Genomic DNA, 22,432 nt, shown 5'->3' with positions numbered 1-22,432 from the left:
TATCTCTTACAATGCAGCACTAGGGGCAGCTGTATGATTTCTCTTTAGCAAGTCAAGTAATTTCTTTAACAAAATGTTAAGCACAGATGGGCCATAGGCTGTCAGTTAACCATTATTGTGCATGCATCTGCTTGCCTTCAATGCACTGTTTTATGTATTCAGCCGCTTACTTAGGCACAGCTCTCTGAAAAGCGGAACCTACTCTGATTGGCAAATAAAATGTTCATTTGTCTCTTCTTCCTATTGTTTTGTTTTGGTAACACATGTCAGCAGCTCAATTACCCAGTTCATTAACAGCTCCCAATGGACATGATGGCCAACCCATGATAAGGAGGGCGATTGTGGCACATATGGTCAATAATAGCCTGTCTCTTGGTAATTGTAAATAAAAGTCACTGTTGGCCATTTCCTTTTACTGCAGCTACTGTTTTCCTTTTCACTTTGCCGTACAAAGCACATTTCTCTATGTGAATCAGCACAAACAAAATAAAAATACCATCCACTTCTCTCAAGAAGATCACTTTCATCACTGTTGTGGTAGTTGTTTCCTTTCTGTGCTGACTTTCCAGCCTAGAGCTCACAGGAGATGGGGTTGCTCTTTTCCAATTCCAGTAACCAATTAATTACTCTTATTAATCAGTTTACTTAAACAGCAACATATTTTCTCCCCATTTCTCTCATTCTCTCATTGCAGACTTTTGTAAAGTGCCCGTGGAGTTTAAAAAAAAAAAAGCATTTACAATGTTTTTGTAAGTATGCCCTTTGCAAATAGCAGCAGTTTTCAAAGGAGTAATTGAAGTGTGACTTAATCCTTGTTAGATAAGCGATATTCATGTCTAGAACAGAGGCTTGCTTTCAGTTTAGTTTCTTGATCTTTAATATATCGTAGTCAAAATGGCAGTAGAAAGGGTTAAAAGCAAGTTTGCTACTTGTTATTATTTCATATTATACTAGGTATTCTGTTGCTTTCTAACAAGGTTGAGAATTTTCTCATATTTGCTGTTCCTAAATTTTCACTTGTAATATTGAAATAGGAGTATGTAGCTGCATTAGCATATTTTATCTTAGCGCACCTCTGACCCACCAAGAAATCTTTTGTGGCTTCTTGGTTTTTTTAAAAAAAAAAATAATTTTTTTTTTTCTTTTTCCTCTCAAAGAGGAAGAGTCCAGCTGCTAACAAATTTTGGGCTGCAACCTAACAGTGAAACTTGGTGTGCCCGAGTCTCCCCTCTGACCTCTTCCTGTTGATGGTGAAGCACAGAAGGTGAATGGTGAATTGGATAAAATTGCAGCTCTGAGTCCTGGTAAACTTGTGCTTTGTTGGGAGCACTGCAACCTAAAATTTAGGGGTGCTTTTTTTAATCTTGGAAGCATACTTTATCTTATATAAACATGGTGTTCAGTTGTGGCCACTTAAACAACTCACAGGTGGCTGAGGGGTGACTCTAGACCCCCTGAGCTCATACCCCTCTGCCTGCCATACTTATAACTGATCTGTAGTCTCCACCTAGGGCTGCAGGCACTTGGGGAGTTGTTGAGTGTCAGAGTTTATTTGTCCTGTTTTGATTAGCACAGACCTGGCAGGGCATATTTTCTTCTTAATGGCTCCTTGCTGTGACAGTGAGGTTTCAGGAGGAGGAGAGGGGAGCCTGGCATCATGTTTCCCCCAGTGGATACAGCAAAATGAAGGGCTGATGCGCTGGGAAGCGAGTTGGTTGGCTCCAAAGTCTTCATTATATTTTGTATGCAAATACGAGCCTGCCCCTAAATGGGACTGCTCAGAGGAGAGAGGGGGGCTGCTAGTAGGAAATAAAGATGCTGTCTTGTTTTCCTGTGGACTTTATTTTGAGGAAAGAAAGGATGCCTGATGTGTTTCTAGTCTGTCGACTGTTAAAAGGCCAGCTGCTGAAAGCCTACCCCAACACAAACAAGGATCCAGGGAGGAATGCACTGCTGGCCACCTACCACTGCTCCCAGTCCTCGCAGCAAGCCAGCACCAGAGGTTTATTTAGTGAGTGCCTGGAGTGACTTTGACAGCCCACATCCTGGGACAGTTTTCCTGTCTCTTCCTCCCTTTCCTCTTGAATTCATCCACAACATGGAGGGCTGCGTTTGAGCCCCCTTACCTCTGGCAGGGAGAGGAAGTCTTGGAGGGATGCCTCCAGGTGCTGAGGTTTGGGGAGGGGGTAGCTTGGATTAACCCCTGCTGTGCATCCCCTTCACCCTGGCTGCCCTCCCCGGCCCCCCTGGCCCACCGCCCCCCTCGTCCTCCGCAGCCTCCTTTGTGCCTCCCGCATCCTGCCAGGCAGGTGTCAGAGCCCTGAATGCGGGCAAAGGCCCTGCTGATGGATACCACAGATGGAGCGTGGAAATTGGTCGAATAGGCCTCAGCCACAGGCCATTTCTTAGGACTCAACAAAAGCCTCCAAATAAGTCAACAAAAATCCCAAAGATCACAAAGGGAAAGTGTCATTTGTCATTTACTGTGGGTTTGTGTGGGGGTAGCGGCCCTGCTGCACTCCTCCTCGCCTGCACCCGAGTAAACATGAGGGAGGTTAGTTGTGTCTCTTTGGGCCTGAAAGGCTGTGGGGATCAGGAGGCCATCAGCAGCTCAGCGGTACCCACTGCCTCCTGGGGCAGAACGCTCCCCCGAGCCCCAGCGCTGGGGATGCTGTGACTGCAGCCTTAAGTAATAGAGATGTGGCATGAGGGGGAGAGCCTGTGAAATTAATCTTGCATAAATAAAGAAATGGGAAGATCCAGGGAGGGTAGCAAGCAAATAAAACTGCCACTAGAACCCTCCCTGGCCTTTGGTTTTTTTTTTTTTTTGGTCTTACTTTATTAAGATCCACAGCTAGACAGAATTTATGTAGGGCAGACCTCAGGTTGTTATGCTTAGAGGGAGAAGCTGTAATAGTTTATTAAAAAGTTTCCTGGTGGCTGAAAGATTGCCAGAGAAGTTATGCCTTTGCAGGTTGCAGAAGGATAACCTCTCTGCCTGTGTTTGTCAGGTATGCTGTGCTGCAGCTGTAAGGTATGGGCTTTAAATGGTTGTCATGTTTTTGTTACTTAATTATTCAAACGAAATGTCTTGCTGAGGAGGAAGAACAACCCACAGAATGACCTCTTGTGCGTTATTTTGTTGTTCAGTTTTTGCCCCGACATGTCTGTCTATGGTGTTTGGAAAAGCGATTGGTGCAGAGGTCCAGGTGACCAAATGCCTACTACACTGGGCAGAGGTTTTTTACATATTGTGGTGGTAACCGGCATGCAGCATTTCCTCAGGCCACCAGACAGGTCATGAGGGGTTAAGGGACAAATAATTGCTCTTTAATTCTGTAATTCCTTCTTTAACTAAACTTCATGGCTCAGCTACTGGTAGTGCTTTTGGCTGCCTCTTCCATTTTGAGCAGTGCAGTAAGAGGAGTAGTGGTGATCCCAAGGGGTCTGGCTGGGGATCTCCCGGGACACTGATGGGTGTCCTTTCCTATTTATAGCTTGAGGGGTTGGAGTATTAAGGTCATTAGGACAACTGTAAAGGTTAGCGATATGCATGTTGTGTGTCTGTGGAGGTGATGGAGATAAAAATAACCTGGCTAAAATTTGATCACCATTACCAGTGCTGAATAGTACCTTTTTATATCATGGAAATCTGTGGATCTATCAGTAAGATACTGTTTAGCAAAAGGGCAATACACTATGGCTGTTGAGCATATATATAATAAATATTGCTTTTTTTTTTTAAAGGCTGAAGTGGGCCCAATTTATGTGCTTAGCCAATATTCTCATTGGCTTTTCACCTATATAAAAGTCTAATAATGGTATTTTAATTGGAAAAAAATAAGAATAAAATGTTCCTTGAAACTAACAATATTTAAGAAGACTTTGTAAGAAATAAAAATAGTGCAGTTTGTTGTACAGACATGTAGCTATCATTTTAGATTAAATTTTTCTGATTTTAATATTGCAGATAAGACAAACCAAAGGAACTGAATGTTTTCAAGAAAGCTGCACATAGCAGCCAGGCCTGGAGAAGGGTAACACCAATGAAATCAGATAGATATTAAAGCCATTTCATTTGATGTATGATTTCTCATCACTTTAATCTTAATACTTTCTCTCTGATTGTTTGCATTTGATTAGATGTATTGTCCTGGGCTCATAGATACATTGTTCAGTTTTTTCTGACTGATTTACCTTTTCTCCTTTCATATACTGCTTAATGAAATGTAAAGCTAAAATGAAATTAAGTAAGTATTTCAGTTCTGCATTCTCATTGCTGCATGAATGCAAGGTGCAGGGAAACACCACAAGATTTTGCTAAGTCTTTATAAAACATTTTTAGAGATATCATTATAGGTCTCCTGATACTTCCCACCCAGCTGGTGAGGGAATTCACTTCAGAAACTCAGCAATAAATATCCACTTTAAATTGCACAGTTTAAGCTGGCTTTTTATAGGTATATACATAGATGTTTGAAGAAGTTCCACACATACATTACAGTCTGAAAGCAAGTATTGAAAGAGTTCCTGAGATCTGAGGATTTAACTTTAAAATAAACCACAAAAAAACCCAAACAAAAAACCCCAAACAAACAAAAAACCCAACAAAAAACCCTAAAAAACAAACCAACCAAACAAAAAAAACCAATAAAAAAATCCCACCAAACCAAACACCCCCCCCACTTCCCCACACAACCCCCCCCAAAACCAAAACAAACCTTATTGTACACAATCAAAGGCAACTTTTGTCAGAGAAGTTGTTTCCAAAAGGAACCTTCCTGAGCTCTGTTTCAGATCTTACCACACTGGGTATGGTCAGAGTGCAGTGCTAGACAGTATGACTCTGTCAGCGTGCCTGGTGTGCTCTCCTCTACTAGCCTAGCTTGTCAGCATTAGCTCTTCTGCTTAAGGTGGGCAATTTGTATTGGAGGCTAACATAGGAAAACTATATTTTAAATATCCCATGTTTCTTTTCGTTCTTGAACAGCAGCATGAAAGCCATCCTGGAGGGCTGTAGCTTGGCATTTGCTAAGGAAGGCAGGTATCACTGATTTGCTTGGACCCCGGCTAAGAAGGTTTGGGATTTGTCACCGGTTCAGACAATGTGTTATGTTCATTTTTGGTATAACATAGATTGCCTGTTTAATAAGGAAAGAACTTGAACTATTTGGGATAGGATGTTTGTGCTGATTCCTCTGTTCTCAGGGACAGTATTCTCAAAAAACAAAACAGCTTAATCCAGTCTTGCTTGGAGCACAACTTCAATGTAAGTGAGAGACTCCGGGAGGTGGATGTTTTCACTGCACATTGAAGCTGGGCTTTATGCGATGTCCTGTGTAGGTTGGATCCAAAATATTGTTGGTGTCTGTCTGGACAATGAAGATAGCTTTTGCATAAGAGCCTCTGGTCTAGCAGTAATTGTTCTTTTGTTGGTATGCAGAAATTCATAAAGTCTTTAGCTGAGTTGTCTGGAAAAGCACTTTGTCTTTCTCATGCTGTAAGACCAAGTAAACAGATTAGGTGTATTTATTAGTTCAAACAGCTTGAGTGAAATTGGAAATGTAAGATAGCTAGAAATGAACACAGTGGGGGGTTTTAGCTGAAGCTTGAGAAATGGTGGTTTCCTTCTGGCTTTGTGTTCTCAGTTACTTCCAAATAAATCGCATTAAGAAGATTATTTTAAATCAATGTCTATTCAATAATTCCAAATAAATTATTGATAGTAGTAGAAGCTATGCTTGTACTTCAACTGAACAAGTAGTTTCAGCATCACTGGGAAGTGTCTGCCCTCTTTAGGTGGGTTCCCCTGAAGACTCAGGCAAGAAGGAATGCTTGACACCTGGGACAGCAACTGATGCAAGTGAAGAGTGGCTTTGGAAGTCTCCTGTTTTGATTTGTTACTGTTTGTTGGAGAAAGAGAATGTGGTCAGGTACTAAAGAGGTTTTGCTGCCTTCACAGCTATAGCTACGGGTTCAGCCGTGGCTGGGCTGAAGCTGGAGTTCACTTGGTTGCCAGGGAGCACAGGGGAAACAAGCAGTGATGCCAGGAGGTAGCTGCCTCTATGTGTGATATCACTCTTTCCACATCCCCGAAACCCAGTAGGAGTTTCCATTCTGATTACTCCTTAAACTGCTGATTACCAGAGTTGATAGGCCCTTCCTGGGTCATGGACATGCTGTACGTGGTCTGTTTCTTGCCAACTTTCCTTAGGTACCGACTCTGGGTGTGGCATGAGGGGCCTTTGGTCCAAAGCAGCTTGGCTGTTTTGCAGTCACATCCTGGACTGTTGCCTGGAAGCTGAGCAATAACACATCTGCATGTAGCCATGGTCTGTGCTGGAAAAGCTCCCAAGGTCAGGAGGAATAATGATAAAACCTTAGGTGAAGGAAGCATGTAGTACATGTATTTCAGCTCTGGTCATCACACATGCTGGAATCTCATTGCTTTAGACACTGGAAGAGTCGAGTTGATCTATTGCTAAGAGCTATTCTTACCAGACTTCTCTGTGCAATGCAAGTCTCAAAATTTATTTCTTTTTAATGTTAACACTTGTCTGGTCTGTCTGAAGGTTATGCTAAGTGGTTCCAAGACAGGCAAGTAAGGTACAAATGAGCAGGAATGTTTAAATGTGCTAAGATACACTAACACAAACGTGTAAAATACTGTTCAGAGTGTAAGAAAAAAATACACTTGATGTGAAGTAAATACTTGATTGTGTACAAGAACTAATTTCTTCAATAGTGCTCCCTGTACCTTTGTAATCACTTCCATAACCATTTCAGCAATAAGGTTTTAGTGATGGATCTATAGGGAAGGTCTCATGGACATGTGTCTATAGAGGCAGAATGTTTAAGTTACAACATGAACACACAAATATTTGTATCTGTTCACTGTTCCAGGGAAAGGAACAAGGCCATATTGCTTGCCTGATTGTTTGGGACTAAGCACTACTGCTCAAGTTTTTAAAACACTTGCAAACTGCTGGAGGAGTTAAAACAAAGAAATGAAGTAATTAATTTACTCAGAAAGATTGATGGAGGTCCTTAAATATTCTTGGGCCAGGAAAAGTTGCTAAACTCATAGTTGAACTTTTGACAATTCTTTATTTGAGCATATTTGCACAACGTAACATTTAACTCTGATTTGTTTCTCTCATATTTTTGCTTTTTTGAAGTTTGCCAACTCAGTTCTGAGTTATGGGGGAAAAAAGCAGCTTTTCCATATAAGAAGATATAATTGATTGATCCAGTATTTTGTCTCACCTTCTTCAACTAAAGCTAATTTTTGTCTTTAATTTTTTCTTTTTTTGAGCATCAGCACCCCAGTCTGATGAAGGCTCTGACATTGATTCTGAACCAGATTTACCTTTAAAAAGAAAGCAGCGTCGTAGCAGGACAACCTTCACGGCAGAGCAACTGGAAGAGCTGGAGAGAGCTTTTGAGAGGACACACTACCCTGATATTTATACCCGGGAAGAACTTGCGCAAAGAGCCAAACTCACGGAGGCTCGTGTCCAGGTATGTATTTAAAAGCTGCCTAACAAAGGGAATTTCCTTTTCTGTTAGCATGCCGTGTCCTTTTATATTATCGCATGATCCCACCACGGCGTAGAAGGAAAATGTGAAGCTACATTTTGTTTAAAGCCTTAGGGATTTTTGTGTCTGTACATGGACATTGGTTTTCCAACTGTTTAAGGCAACAACGGTTTTGAAAAAAGTTTTGGTTTCCCCAGTTATTGTTCCATACCTACCATGAATATAATACTGAGCCTTTGGAAAAGAAGGTCTATTATTTCAGTTTGTTTATTTTATGCATTTGACAGCCCTGTGCATATAATCAGATCAGCTGTTGTACCAGTTTATAGTTATTTAACTGATTTCATCTGTTGTTGTTTAGGTCTTTCAGGCATTAACAGGGGGAGAGAAAAACATTTTAAAAAGGACAATGTGTCTGTAGAGCCCTGCAAGTGAGCAGGGTTACTGGTGCAGTATCTACAGTTTACTTTTAGGTTAGCTTTTGAAGTTGACTTGATTTAAACCTTGTAATAACTCTTTTATCCCCACTGTCAGTTTAATTCAAAAGAAAATAAACCCTCAAATAACTCTTAGGTCTTCACAACTGCATGTAGATCGGATTGTCTAAAACTAGCTAACGTGCTGGAGGAGTAAATCATGGAGTTGATTTAAATTAAAAAACAAACAAACAAGAAAGAACCCCAAAAGCCAAACATGAACCTGGATTTTTCAGATGTCCAAAAAAAGGCAAGTAGCAGCCAAATGACTCTGGAATAAACTGTACCCCAGAGTTCAGGTTCAGACTAGGACTTACTCAGTTTCATGGCACAGAGGCACATCCTGTGGAACGTTTAATACCACAGGGAGAATCCTCTGTTGCTCTTTCACTACTCGACATCTAAGAGTCATTTGGAAAAGAATGCCCAGTTTAAATCAGTCTGAATTGCAAGTGTTTGTAAGCAAATGTGTGGTTGGGTGACAAGCAAAATGTTGCGGCTTGTGGTCTAACCAAGGAAGGGAAATGAGTGGTAACTTGTGATCTAACCAAAGATACAGGTGAATTTGGCTGCTTTAGTGAAACTCTGGTTTTATGTTTTGGCCCTTGAAGCTCAGCCTGAGGCATTCAGACTCTGCAAACCGAAATAAGCAATACAAAATATCCCTCTGACTCTTTAAGACAAGCATGCCTATTGCAGCATGACTGTATTCTTGAGTGTCTGTCTTGAAAGGTTGACACTGTTTCAGTTTTACCTGTTAAATGTTTTTGCAGAAGACTTCACACCATGTTTCTTGTAAGTGTTTGATACAACTGTGAGAGAAAAATCGCATGTAGGGATGAATTTGTCTGGAAGACAAACTCAGTGGTGGATGACCCTTTCCTTAACATGTTTACTAAGTGAAATGCTTGCAAAACAACTTTATATATAGACTTGGGACAGGTAAGACCAAATCAAGCCCTGGGAATCATCCATGCACAAACATAATAAAGATAACATCCTACACAAGTTCTGTTAGCAAGACGAATGGGATCTAGGATATGATGTTTTGGTCTATGTTAGCTTCAGTGTAAAATACAATAAAATGGAAAAGACCTTGTTCGTGTTTTTCTAAATCAATGACCCACAGCTAGAAGAAAAGCAGAACTCTCATTAACATAACAGCTGTCTTAATGTGGCTTTAACCCTGTGACTTTTTACATTCCTTATGGCTTCCTTGGTTCCCTTGAGACGCATCCTGTCTCACACCACTCCTATGATCTACAGCCTCGTGAATTCCCCAGTACCTCTGACATATGGATATTTTACCTAACCCAGCATGGAAGAAAGTTCCCAGTCAATCAATGATTAAAATACCAGAACAAAACCTTTCTGGATTAAAGATGAGCTGGGGTTGAAGCAGCCAGCCTGTGGGCAGTTTCCTAGTGCACTCCATCTGTCTGGTACCCTTGAAGACTGGCAGAATGATTTAGCAGTGGATTAAGGGATACGGGATTTGCCTTATCAGCATTCAGCACCTCTCTATAGCCCCTTAAAATAGCCACCTATGATGGGCATGAAATAAAAGATGACCTGTGAAAAGAAAATAACCCTAAGAGACTTGAGGCTGAGAAGGCTGGATAGCCATACTGATGTACCATTCAAGCTTTCTTAGTCACACTTCTTTTTTGGTAACAGTATGACAGAGATCAGAGATGCCAAATTTTATATGGATATATACACAAAGATGTCTTTGACTGCTTCCTGATCAAGCATCATCTAAAAGAGCTAGCTCTTTGCAGACCGAGTCCAGCTGAGCCCAGAAATTCTTTTCTGTTCTGGAGCCGTAAGGACTAATTTTGTAGAGTTGTTTTACATTGTCTAGGAAGTTATTTAATTGATTATAACTGGACCAACCTTGCTATTCCCTCAGTCCCTCCATGTAACACTTGCATCTCATGTTTTGTTTTTCCTACCCTGCCGCCCCCATGCTTCCCCTCTCCTTCTGTTCCCCAAGGCAGCCTCTGAACACCGTGAAAGGAAGAGTCTTAAACCACCGAGTCATCTATTTTCTCACTTTCCCACTGTTTAAGGGTAACCAAATGCATGTTTCTAAGCTGGTTGTTTGGAGGGGGGAAAAACATTGCCTCTGGGCTGAGATCAAACTTGGAACATTTCAGCCCCTAAGGGGAATTTTTTGAAAGCTACAAGCAACTGAAAACAGACTTTACACTGTGATTGTTATTTGTGTACTTAATTGTGGGGACAGGAAGGGCTTTTGGGGAAAGAAGTGTTGCAACAAACTCCATATTGCAAGAGTCACAAGATACGTAACTCTAATCATTGCAAATACTTCAGCACTGGGTGTAATAAGGAGTTAAAATGTTCCCTGCAATTTCTCCTGCAGCACCTTTCCACTCAAGGACCACTGCATCTTTCTCCCCTGTGTTTGAGCCTAGATGTCATGGGGAGCCAGGACAACCTCTTCTGTTGCCTCTTCCAAAGGCACCTGGCTCTTTTAGCACGTTACATGCAGCAGGAAGGGGAAAGTTCTTCAGTCTTGTGTATTCATCAGATACAATTCAGAAACATAAGCCTCAAAGGATGACTTTTTAGTTAAAAAACAAAACCCAACAAACAACCAAAACCCCAAACCCAACAAAACAACCCCAATCCCTCCCTGCACAAAAGACCCCAAACAAAAACCCAAACAAAAAAAAAAAAACAGACTCAAACAAACCAGTAGTAATACCCTGGGAATGTGAAGTTAGATTAATATATTGCAAATAAAAAAATCACGACCATGCAGTACTTTACTAGTCCAGTTTAAAAACTAATTAAACCCATCATTAAGTTGCAGTGCAGGCCCTTAAGGTCTGTGGCCTATTTTTACTCAATCTGAGGGCACATTCTAAAAGTGAATTTTTCCCCAGTGTAGGTAAAGAACAAAGCCTCTTTCTGAGCTCCAGAGTGGTGCGGTTACGGTTTCTGTAACAAATAGTGAATTAGGAATGAAGTGGGTAGCATCTTTTCTGGCCACCTTTTGATTCCCACATCAGGCTTATTTTTAGTGAGAACTGGGTGAACTTTGGCAGCATCTTGGAGCCTTTTTCAGATAAACGGTGGGAGGTGTTTCATTCAATCTTTTGCTAAAGGATTTTTAAGTAAGGTTCAGGTTTGTCCTGTGGCAGGTGGAGGACCAGAGGCCTGCCTTGGCTGATAGGAACCAGCCAGTCAGACAAATCCTGTTGGGCTGTGTGTTGAAGGCTGGCCTCACAAATTATCAGAAATGTGATGTGTGAGACTCGAGTGTTGGACCATCTTGAGGATGTGTCCCCAGCTATATGGGATTGTGAGGGGCAGGAGGTCCTGCCATGAGAAGCGGCTGGCACACAGCCTTCCTGCTTTACCCTAAAAGGCAATGGGAGAAATGTGTTTGGACTCTTTTAGTCCATGAATAATGGTGAAAAAGCAGGGGAAGTCAGGAAGAATTTTGAAACACGACAGAGTCCTGTCCTGAAAAGACTCTCCTTGGCCAAATCCCACATTTAAATCAATTTGCTTGAAAAGTTACAAAAAGAAAAATATTGTTTAACAAAAAGGCATGTCTGAAAATTCAGGCAGATCTCTCCAGGCTACTAGTATGGGGTTGAATGTTCCCATGTCAAGCTTGTAATCAGCTTGTAAGCTTTTGTGAAAAGCTTATTATAGCTTCAGCAAATAAAAGAAGTCCCAAGAGCTCAGAAATCTTGAGTAGCCAGAAGAAAAATGATAATTTTAAGTGCTGTGCTTGCATATTGTTTTCTTTGTCTCACTGTGGTACAGGGAGGGGAAGAGGTGGTTTGGAGAAGATGATAGTGGGGCACAAAGGTGAGAGAAGAAATGATAACTCTTAAGCTAGTAGTAAGGTTTGAAAGTTCTGAAGTCCAATCTTTCAGCTTTAATAATATCTTCTCAGCAGCAAACAGTGAAAAGCATTCACTGGGGAAATCATGGAGGAGGGAAGACCTGTGCCAAAAAAAAGTATTTGCCTTCAGCTCCTCTGAAATGGTTTGAGCTTGTACGCTGAACTGCACGGTCCTATGGGGAGATGGGATAAGGGAATGTGGGACAGATTCAGGAACATTTAAGACCTTTCAGCAGATCCTTACAGTTATTCCTGATGTGGTTTATGGAGAATTTATAGTGCCTTTTTTGAGGCTGAGCCTTTTGCATCATATATAGGATAAAGAAAGAAAATGCTGTGTGCATTTTTGTAGTAGATAACCCTGTTACTGCAGATTTCCCACCCACCCTGGGGTAAAGGAGAAATTCTTATGGGTAAATGAGCCAACTACAAACATGCAAGCCCAACAAGACATTTTTAAATATAAAGGAAAAAGGATGTGATTTTGATTCTCTTTTTCTGGTCCCTACTGCCCAAGGCTCAAATTAGTGGCGGTTTAATTTATAAATACACAGTTCAATTTGTTTATTACTCAATATTTTGTGGAACTATTCAGCTGTAGTGTTTTAGAAGTATTTATGTAGGACTGAGTCAACGTATTTTCCAGGAAACCTATGAGGGTTAAGTACATTGGATCGCACTGGGAGGTGGTTAGAAATCCTCATTCCCTTTGGCACAGCATAGGGGTTTTTTGGTCTGGTGGCTTTTTTTTTAATTTTATGTGTGTGCGTGTGGCTTTTTGGGGATTTTTTTGCTTGCTTGCTTGCTTTAAAAGAACTCTGGTTTCCATCACATTGATAATTCCGTATATCCCAACCAGCAAGACTTCCCATCACCATAAAGAGCAGCTCCCAGCAGACCCCAGGCAGAGAACCTGCAGCCTTGTGGTGTTCCCACTGGTGGTCATGGCAGGTCATCCTCAGCAGGCTGGCAGCACCACTTTGGCATGCTGTGTGGAAACAGGCCTACCCATAGTGTGCCTCTGTGTGTACGCAGTAGAGGCTGGGGATGTGTGGATGTTGCAGCGAAGCTGATTTACCAACTAGTTTTTGCTAAAAAGCAATTCTATTTCTACTCTTTCTTCTTCCTATGGGTGGCCCCTGGCAGTGCTCTCCCTGGAGCTCATCTGATACCATGGTGAGCCAGGATGGAAATTCACGTTACTGCAAAAAAAGGAAAGGGAAGAAAAATAACTTTTTCCTTTTTTCCCTGCTGTTTTGTGTTCTTTGAATGAACTCCTAGCTGAGAGCTGGTGTCTGCTCTCAACGTGGCAAGTGGGTGCAAGTGCCCGCACAGACCGCTCTGAAGGCTGCTGGAGTAAATGTTAGGTCTGTCACCAACAAGGACTGCAGGACCAGACACTGCAGGTGTCTTTAGAAGTCATGCTACTGTGTTTTGCAAAGAAAAGAGTCACTTCTGTCTGGGCTGGTGCAGCCCAGCTTCATTAGCAGTTTCCTCATTCAGCCTCCCCTCTTTGCAAGGCAGCCTCACTGCTTCTGGCACACCCCAAATTCACTCCCTGATGGCACATACCCCAAGGACTCCTGCTTCCAGGATGGTCAGACTTTATTTTGGACATGTGAATTTTGGGGGGAAGGGAGAGGTGGGGAATAGGGACAGTGGGAAGGCAGTTACCATGAAAAATATCATAAGGCAAAAGGGGAAAAACCCAACCCCACACCCCCTCTCTAAAATAAAAAGTGATGTTAATAATACATCAGCCTTTTGACTTTGTGTGGTTTTGGCACTCATGCTTGTAATGGTCAGGACTGTGTTTAACAAAATATCCACGGGTTTCCTGCAAAATTCACATCTCGAATGTTTTGCCCTGTTGGTTCAGAGATCTTTTTGCCTTAAAAGCACATAGAGAACTCTGTGTTTACGATCAGACTGTTGAAATGTCAAGGCTAATTACACTAGTGTGCTCCCAAGTGAATAAATGCATCTTTTAAAGAATATCCTTTTGAGATCAACAAAATAAGATGTTGGCATGATCATTTGCAAAGTACTTAAAGGAAAAATGATAATAAAAAGCAGGATCTAAATATTGGAAAATAGAGATGGGAGAAACCTATTAGTTCACCTCATCCATTCTGCATAGGTGTGAAATATGATTTCTCCTTTGATCAGTCCAGTTCCAGATGCTTTAAAAACTAGAGCCTCTAATACTTACTTCCTTTAAAGGACTGGGTTTTTTTCCTCCTTTTGCTCTAGATTTTATCCTCTTCAGTTCTGTTCTTGAGAGATAAATTTTGGCTAGACATTGGGGTTCAATTTTGTTTCCAAATCATCTGGGTAATTTACATTCCATCTTTGAAAGTGACAGAAACTAGGGAGCCAGAGCCTCACTAAAATGAACATGACTTGGCTTCTGGTGCAGACATTTATTTTGGATGCTTGTGTCCCTCAGACAAGCCCTGTTTCCTCTGTCCATGTCTGTATTTGAACAGCACCAAGCACAGAGCTTATGCATGTTACACCAACACAAGTAGATCATATACCTTCAGACACAGAACCATTTGTGTAAGAACGCTATATTTTGAGGCTCCAAAATGCAGTAGTTTGCTTGACCACTGCTTTTGCTTCCATGGGGGAATCTGGTGTGGTTAGTGCTTATCTGAAGTACCGTCTAGGGTTGGTCTGCCTTCCACTGAGATCCGTGTTGTTGCTGGTGAAGGCGACACACAAGATATGTTAGTTTGTCAGATTAAGTAAATGTAGATAGTTTAGAGTTGGTTTTCTGTGACGCCCACTACAGGGTGGCACTTTTCCCACAGTATGACACTTGTGATCTTCACCAGGGGCTGTTATACTCAGAGCACCTCTGCATCCGGGTGATGATCACTTCCCCCTCAGAGTGAGGCTGTGGGAGAACAGAAGCATCCTGTAGGGAACCTGCTAGGTTTGAAAAGGCCACTCATAGGGTGAGGATTTTGCCATGCTGGTGGAAGCTGAAATTTCCTGAACGTAAGGGGACATTGTGTTTAAATCGTGTTGGAAATGTACAGACAAAAGAAAATATTTCCCCAGGTGTTTACAATATGTTTCTAAGCAGACACATTGGCTTGTGGTGACTAGATTTATTTTTACATCTTGGTCTGATATTGGCAACATTTTTCCAGATCTCTTTAATTAGTGGTATTAGTGCATATGGATTCTTCATGATACGTGCTAATTTAAAAAATAAAAAATATTTATGAACTCTTGAGAATAAGTCACGTTACCTGAAGGTAGAATAAGTGAAATACTATGATTGAAAAAAAAAATATTCATAATTTCAGTTAACATAGAAAGCATATAACTGCTACTGAATAAATTTTTGGATCTGACTAATTTTAATAAATATTACATAAAATGTAAATAAAATATTTAGGTTTGAGTTAGTTTTGAGTAATTTCTTCCTGACTTTCCACAAATGGTTTTCAAATTTTTAACTCTCCCATTTAATTTTATTCTTATTTTTTCTCCTGTCTTACTGTTACATTCTTTCTTTTTTGTGTTCTGTCACACAAAACATCTGAAATCAGCAGTTACCTAGTATAAAACAGGAGTTAAACACAGTTGCAAACCAGATCTAGAGCCATGTGAAAAGAGTGAGGCCATGACAGTAAATAGTAACAATAGTAAAAACTATTGTGTTAAAACATCCAGAATTACAGATTCAGAGCTTCAGTATGTTCATTTGTAAAAATGTGTGATGGTAAGATTTGGGGCCACACTTATGGTTCTATTAAAGATAAATTATTTTCAGGATTTTTACTGAGGCTGGTCCAAAGCCTGTTAAAATCACAGGGAAACAAGTAAGAATGTGGATCAGATCCCTGGTGCTTAATGTAAAGGTGTGGGTTGTTGGGGTTTTTTTGGTGGTGGTGTCATGTTTGGTGGGGTGTTGGATTTTTTTGTTTCATTGTTGTTTTTTTTTCTTTTTTTTTTTCCAAATATGACTCTACCGTTCTGTAGTGGTAAGTGTGTGTGGTATTAGTGGCAGTAAGACTCACTCTGCAGTTTTGAATTTGTTCAAGGGGTTTTGGTGAGTTCACTTGGGATTGATTCTGGTGCTAGTCAGGTGCCATCTGCCTTCCTGCTGCCCGGGGAAAGGCAGGAGCCAGGGCAAGAGGCAGAAGGTGCGTGCTGTGGCTGATGGGGCAGCAAGGCAGTGGAGGGGCAGTGGTTGGAGCTGACGAGCCTGGAGCCATGGCTGTGCCAGCAGCATCTGACATGGGTGCCAGTCAAGTAGCACCCATTTAGCATGTCCAAATCGCATGGGACCAAGGTGGCAATACACAGCCTTGTTTCTTCACAGCCCAGGCAGGTTCCTTCACCCCTTCAGAGTCCCACTTAATTTAATGGGGTCCGGGCACCAACAGAACTCTGTGCAAGTATATTCTTCGCGGAGCTGCTGTACACTTCTTGATACCATTGATGTGTCCCTTTCAGGGATGTTTAATATATATCTGTGATTCTGGAAGTATGCAAATCTATAATATGAGCTAAAATCTATTTGTACATAAAAGCATAAAAGTTGGCATTAATGCAAATCACCCACTCCTGAACTAAAGTCTGGGATTGGACTAATTTTAATAAAGATCTAGGGCTTGAAGGCAAATGCTTATCTCTAGAGGAAACAAAATCTTGTCACCTCATTTTCCTCAGTGAAATCTACTCCTGTAGTGTAGTTCAGTTAGTGTTCCCAAAGCATGCGAAGATCATCAGATAACCCTCTTGACCTGAAGAAGGGAGAGTGTTATGGAGAAAGCCATAGTTAATGACCTGGGTAGGCTAATTACAACATGCGTTTGTTGTTCCCTGCTCCCTCTCTGACCTCTATTATCCTTCCTAACTGCTCTGGCTCTTTAGTAAAGCCTCTTCCTCTTCAGTGTGTCTTGCCCTCTTTTCCTTCTTTTTGGTTGTCTTCAAAAGACACTGTTGCAGGGGTGTGAGACTGGTTGACTTTGGGAGACATAAGCAGGTGGAAGGAGTCTGTGAGGAGAAATTTAGACTTAAATGTCCATGAGAGAAGCAAAGGGTGAGAAGTGAAAAAGGATATAGATATCTATAAGATGAGAAAATAAAAAATATTGCTGAATCTAGATCCATCCTCAACTATTGCTTATTGCAGGTCTTGCATCTCACCCCTGGTGCCTCATCCCTGCCAGCTGGTTTCAGAAATGGTTCATGTGGAGGCCAAGGGAGGGTTACTATATACAGGAAAAAACCTGATAGGGATTCCTGAGGGAGAGCAGAGGCTCCATCTATCCCTCTGTCCTAAATCTTAAACTGGAGTGGGAGTGTGCAATTAAGGAATAGATATCGTGGCCAAAGGAGGAGGCAGCTGTGTGAACTGAGCATCTCATTCTGAACAAAGGATAAAGCAAGATCCAACTACATGGTGACAGATGGCCCAGTGAGTCTCACCACTCCTGCTATGAAATAGCAAGTGGAGGAGATACCCACAGCATAGTCCAAAATGTTGTTACACCCTTACGTAAGGGCCACTCATGGTTTGTAAATTATGTTACACCTAGAAATCCAGTCTGTGATGGCTGATTCATAAGCAAGCATGGGCTGCTTGCAGGAAGGGGTGACAGACCTGAGACCCAACTTACTTTTACAAATGTGTCTACATGTGGCTCATCAGCTAACATGCCTCAGTAGCTTTCAGGCCAGACTGCCTTACAGGCTGTGCAGATGTACCTTGTAAGACCTTACCTGAATGTTAGCATCTTATCTAATTGATAGTATCCACAGGTGATCATTGCAGCTGCTTCAGGGTATACAATTATGAATTAATTGTCTGTTTGTTTACAAACATGTGTAGCCTCCCTTACCTCAAACATCCTTTCTTTTCTGTGGAGGTCCACCTCATGGACTGTCATCTAGAAGTTGCTCTAAACCTGCAGCAGGGCAGTAAGGGTGCATGCTGGTCCAGGCACCCTGCTGTGGCTAGTTGCCCTTCTGATTTGTGGCAGGTGTAACTGCCATAATATCAATATTAATCTATGTGTTTTGCAACTCTTATTATGTCTGCATTTGTGAAGTCTTGCCTCTTCCTTTCTTGGAGGCTATAAGAGACATCCAGCACTAGAAAAACCTAAAACTTGCACTGAGAATGATGTGAAGGAAAGTGGATTTATGGCTAAAATGTCCCACTAATCCAAACCCCATCTGTCTGGTACCCTGTACTGGGAACAGATTTCAAAGTGGTTCTGAAATGCTAATCTAGTACTGAAATTCTGATCTACTGTTAATGTCAAGTTTATTAAGAGATTTTGTACATATGTGAATTCAAAAACCTTGCTGGGAGGGATTTGTTTTGTACACAGGGCTTATATTTTTCAAACTAAAAGCTTAAAGTTCTGTTGATCATTAGGGCAATATAGTATCCCAACACATAAGTACAAGTACCTTCTAACAGTGTATTAAGTGATGCCACTAACTTGTCAGCAAATTAAAGACAATACAGTCCAGACCAAATGGCTTTGGCTGGCACTTTTATCAAACGGAGAGATGTTTTTCCTTTCTTATTATAAAACTGATAACTATTAAAAGCACTAAAGCTTAAAAGCTTTAGCCAGCTTGTTTCTCAGGAGAGGCTGCATTTAAGAGGAAACTAGGGTTCGGGATTCCTGTGTCCTGTCTGTTGAACCGTGGAAGCGTGTGCCAAGGTCTCCTTTCTTGTCTAGGAGTTCTGAGCTCAGTGTGCATCTTCTGTATCTCTCTTCTCAGACACTGAATGCATTTGAAATATGATGCCATTATTTCTGATGCACCATAATAAATGTACAAAAATCAAATGTCCCTAATTAAAATATTTGTAGGTCTGGTTTAGTAACCGGCGTGCTAGATGGAGGAAACAGGCAGGAGCCAATCAACTGATGGCTTTCAATCATCTGATCCCAGGAGGATTTCCACCCAGTGCCATGCCAACTTTGCCGACGTACCAGCTCTCTGAGCCCTCCTATCAACCCACCTCCATACCGCAAGGTACAGTAGCCAATAGGTACTTGGTGTTATTGGTGGTTTCCTGTGTTGATCCATTGTAGAAACATTTTCTTCTCTAATGCAGAAAAAGGGGTGTTTGCTGATTTAGGGTCTGAGTCAGTGAGGACATTGCAAGCCTGCTTATTTTAAGCATGTAAGAACTCAGGTTTGTTTTGCTGCAAGGAAGGACTGGTTACATATGAAGGGTGCTAGCTAGAGAAATAGTAGCCTCCTGCACAGCAGAGGTGCAGTGTTTGGTAAAGCGATGTACACGCTTCCCTACCCTTCTGCTGCATTGGCCTCCTCCACTCAGTGTGCCTGGCATGGCGGGGAAGGGCGCAGCAGTTGCATTCTGTCTTCTTTGTTGCTTTCAGTGACGGTTCACTGGAAACTTCCGTGAGTACTCAGAATATTCATCTGATGGAGGAAAACCCCAGCTATTTAAACCATCTTGTTTCACATCAGATAGTAGCAAGTCTTAGTATGGTAAAAATTTATATTAACCTTATCAGAAATTCTGTGAACTTTGATGAATTTGGGGAGGGGGGGAACAGAGCTGTGCTAGGTTTTACTATTAAAGAAAAACCTTACAGGTGAGTTTTTGTAAGACAAATAACTGTGCTGTCCTTGCTCCCTCCTTGAGATTTGGATCCTAACTGTTGGTGGATGTTTTTGCCAGGCCACATTCTAATTAAGGGAATTTTGCAAAGCCCAGGGCTTGTCCCATCCATTGCTAGGTTTACTACAAATCACAGCAGAATTTCTGTGCTGTGACCAGGAGGGGAAAGCCTGTTACCAGCCTTCTAAGCAAATATCTATCTATCTATCTATCTATCTATCTATCTATCTATCTATCTATCTATCTATCTATCTATCTATCTATCTATCTATCTATCTATCTATCTATCTATCTATCCATCCATCCATCCATCCATCCATCCATCCATCCATCCATCCATCCATCCTATATTTTATGTAATTTTCTTTTTAATTTTGCTGTAGTCACTCTGAACAATATGTACCCACTGAGGATTGTCTGAAAACTGCATATGTCCTGTTATAATTTTCACAGTCTTTTAAGAATCTTTATGTAATTTAACTGGACATTTGAACATCTAGCAATATTAAAGACTCACCTTTCTATTTAACCAGTATTTACATGCAGGTCCTGCTGCAATTCTGTCAAGTTGAGCCTCACATAATGAACTTCTTATGCTAGAAAAAAGAAGGAAAACATATCAACATGTTTCTTTTGCTTCTAGCTGTGTCTGATCCAAGCAGTACTGTCCATAGACCTCAGCCTCTCCCTCCAAGCACAGTACACCAAAGCAGCCTCCCTTCGAATCCAGAGAGCAGCTCTGCCTATTGCCTACCCAGCACCAGGCATGGATTTTCCAGCTATACAGACAGCTTTGTGCCTCCGTCCGGGCCCTCAAATCCCATGAACCCTGCCATTGGCAATGGCCTTTCACCTCAGGTCAGTCCTGTGTTTTCAGACAGAGGATTTGCTGTATACCAGAACCAAAGAGTCTATTCCCTCAGGCCATAGTATAATGAATTGCCAAATTTAAACCATAATGTATTCTTTATACAAGCCACATGATTTCAGTTTGCTAGTTTCCTTCTTTTTTTATTTCTTTCCTCCTACTGGCTGAATCAAGAGTCATAGCTTATATTTAATTTCAAGTGATTTATAATGTAATCATGCAGGCTTCATGTTTACATTCAGTTGTCAAGCTTTCCTAATGTACTGCTGTTTTGCTGAAGATCCATGGCTAGGTACAGAAAGTAGATCATGTAGTTTTTCTAGAAATAAAATATCTCTTTAAGATAACCTCGCCAAGGTTTTACCAAATGGTCCAGGAAAATTACAGGCAGGTTGTACAAGGAGCATTCCAAGGGCTGAGCAGTACACATTGAGATGAGCCATAATCGAGTTATAAATACATAAATTAGGAGTATTACTGCTCTTTGGCAATATAGAAATGCATGAATACCATAATTGTTTTTCTAATTTGCATGAGCTCTTTTTAGGAAATCATGTTAATAAATTGCCTTGATAATTGAGTGTCAAAAGGTTGGTTACATTTTCCTACATGTGGCATCTGTCTGAAGCTGACATTATTAGTTAAAGCTTGAATAGATGGTAGTTTATTTTATTAGCGAGAGCTTTGCCCAGGTGCTTGGGAAGAGATGTCCACTAAATTCTGAGAAGTCACAAAGAGGATGCAATCTATAATTACAATCAGGAATCTCTTCAGGGCTGAAAGTGAGAGTTTTAACAGCTTTATCTTCTTTCTACCCTTTTTTCCTCTCAGTGGTTAGAAAAACAGAGAGAAGCTCAGAATGACACAAATGAAAAGTGAAAAGACAATTATACTCAATTACACACTAATCACTGACTATCACCATTGCCTAAGCAGGGAGAGGGCATTCTAATAGGCAGAAAATGAGATTTTAATGGCACAAAGGGTGGCCAAAATAACGACTCATATATCTTTGCCTCCTTCATTTTCTTCAACTTGTGGTTTGCATCTTGGGAGTACAGTTCCTGGTTCCTGTGCAACGGTGATAACTCTGTGCAGCTGAAAAGTTCAAAGGCACTGGAGTTGAAAAGAATGAATAACAAAGGCAATGAAATAAACATTTTTGCCCAAAGGCAAAAGTTCATAAACCCTTTTTTTGTAACAGTAAATGTAATTAAGTTTCACAGATTCCTATAGCATAGAGTGGCGTACAAAACTTTATGGCTTGAAACCTCAGGAAAAAAGTACCAACAGAAAAACAAACGGATATACTTCTACCAAGACTTGAATGGATTTTGTTCTAAAGAATTGTGATTTCTAAATACAATCTCCAACAAAAGCCATGACATTATATTAGTTGCTTCCATTTTCTTTTAATGGCCAGTTTCATAGTGTGCAAGGCTTCCACAGTTTTGACATAAACATCTTCCTGGGATTCAGCGTTAATCCAGCAAAAGTGGTTGTTAGTGTCAGTTAAGATGTGTTGGTTCTGGCTATGGAAAATGTGTTCAAAAAAGAACATATTTCACAAAGCTTTTATTGTCTGTGACACAGAATTCGAGCACAACAGTAAAGAAATCTTTTGGTGTCTGGGCAAAGTGGGACAAAAAAGTGAGGCCAGATTCCTTTCCCCCAAAGTCTTGCTGATTTGAGGTTTGATATAATCAAAAATAGATCCTGGAGCAGATTAGACTTTAATCAGTTACTGTGCTTCTTTACACCCAGCCCTGTCTTTACGCTGTGAAGCTTCTGGGTTTTGTTGTTTTTCCTTAGGCTTTTGAAATCTTTTCCTACCCCAGCGCTTAGAGCTCCTGGCCCTATCCTGCACCTCTACCAATAGGTTTAGGGGAACGGTGATCACTCAAAAGCTACCTTGTGTTCATCACCGAATGCATACAGGAGATTGCTTCCATGCATTCAGATTTTGAACTGCTTCTTGGCAACTGAGTGGTTACCTTCACTGGCTGATAAAGATCTTTCTGTCA

At 41.1% G+C, this 22,432-nt stretch overlaps 1 protein-coding gene across 5 annotated transcripts in view; it reads left to right on the top strand.

Annotated features, from left to right (window-relative positions):
- Positions 1-22,432, top strand: part of PAX3 (paired box 3) — an 81,210-nt gene that overhangs the window by 47,346 nt on the left and 11,432 nt on the right. For 3 of the 5 annotated variants that reach the window (XM_064455862.1, XM_064455861.1, XM_064455858.1), the window contains 3 exons: positions 7,322-7,521; positions 18,759-18,924; positions 20,184-20,398. In XM_064455862.1, the coding sequence (XP_064311932.1) occupies positions 7,322-7,521; positions 18,759-18,924; positions 20,184-20,398 (581 nt within the window). Of the gene's footprint in view, positions 1-7,315; positions 7,522-18,758; positions 18,925-20,183; positions 20,399-22,432 lie in introns of all 5 variants that reach the window. The other 2 variants (XM_064455860.1, XM_064455859.1) reach the window with 1 other exon arrangement.

Source organism: Phalacrocorax carbo, chromosome 7 (assembly GCF_963921805.1).
Source record: "Phalacrocorax carbo chromosome 7, bPhaCar2.1, whole genome shotgun sequence".
In the NCBI taxonomy this organism is placed as follows: Eukaryota; Metazoa; Chordata; class Aves; order Suliformes; family Phalacrocoracidae; genus Phalacrocorax; species Phalacrocorax carbo.
This window is presented reverse-complemented; position numbering and strand designations above follow the sequence as displayed.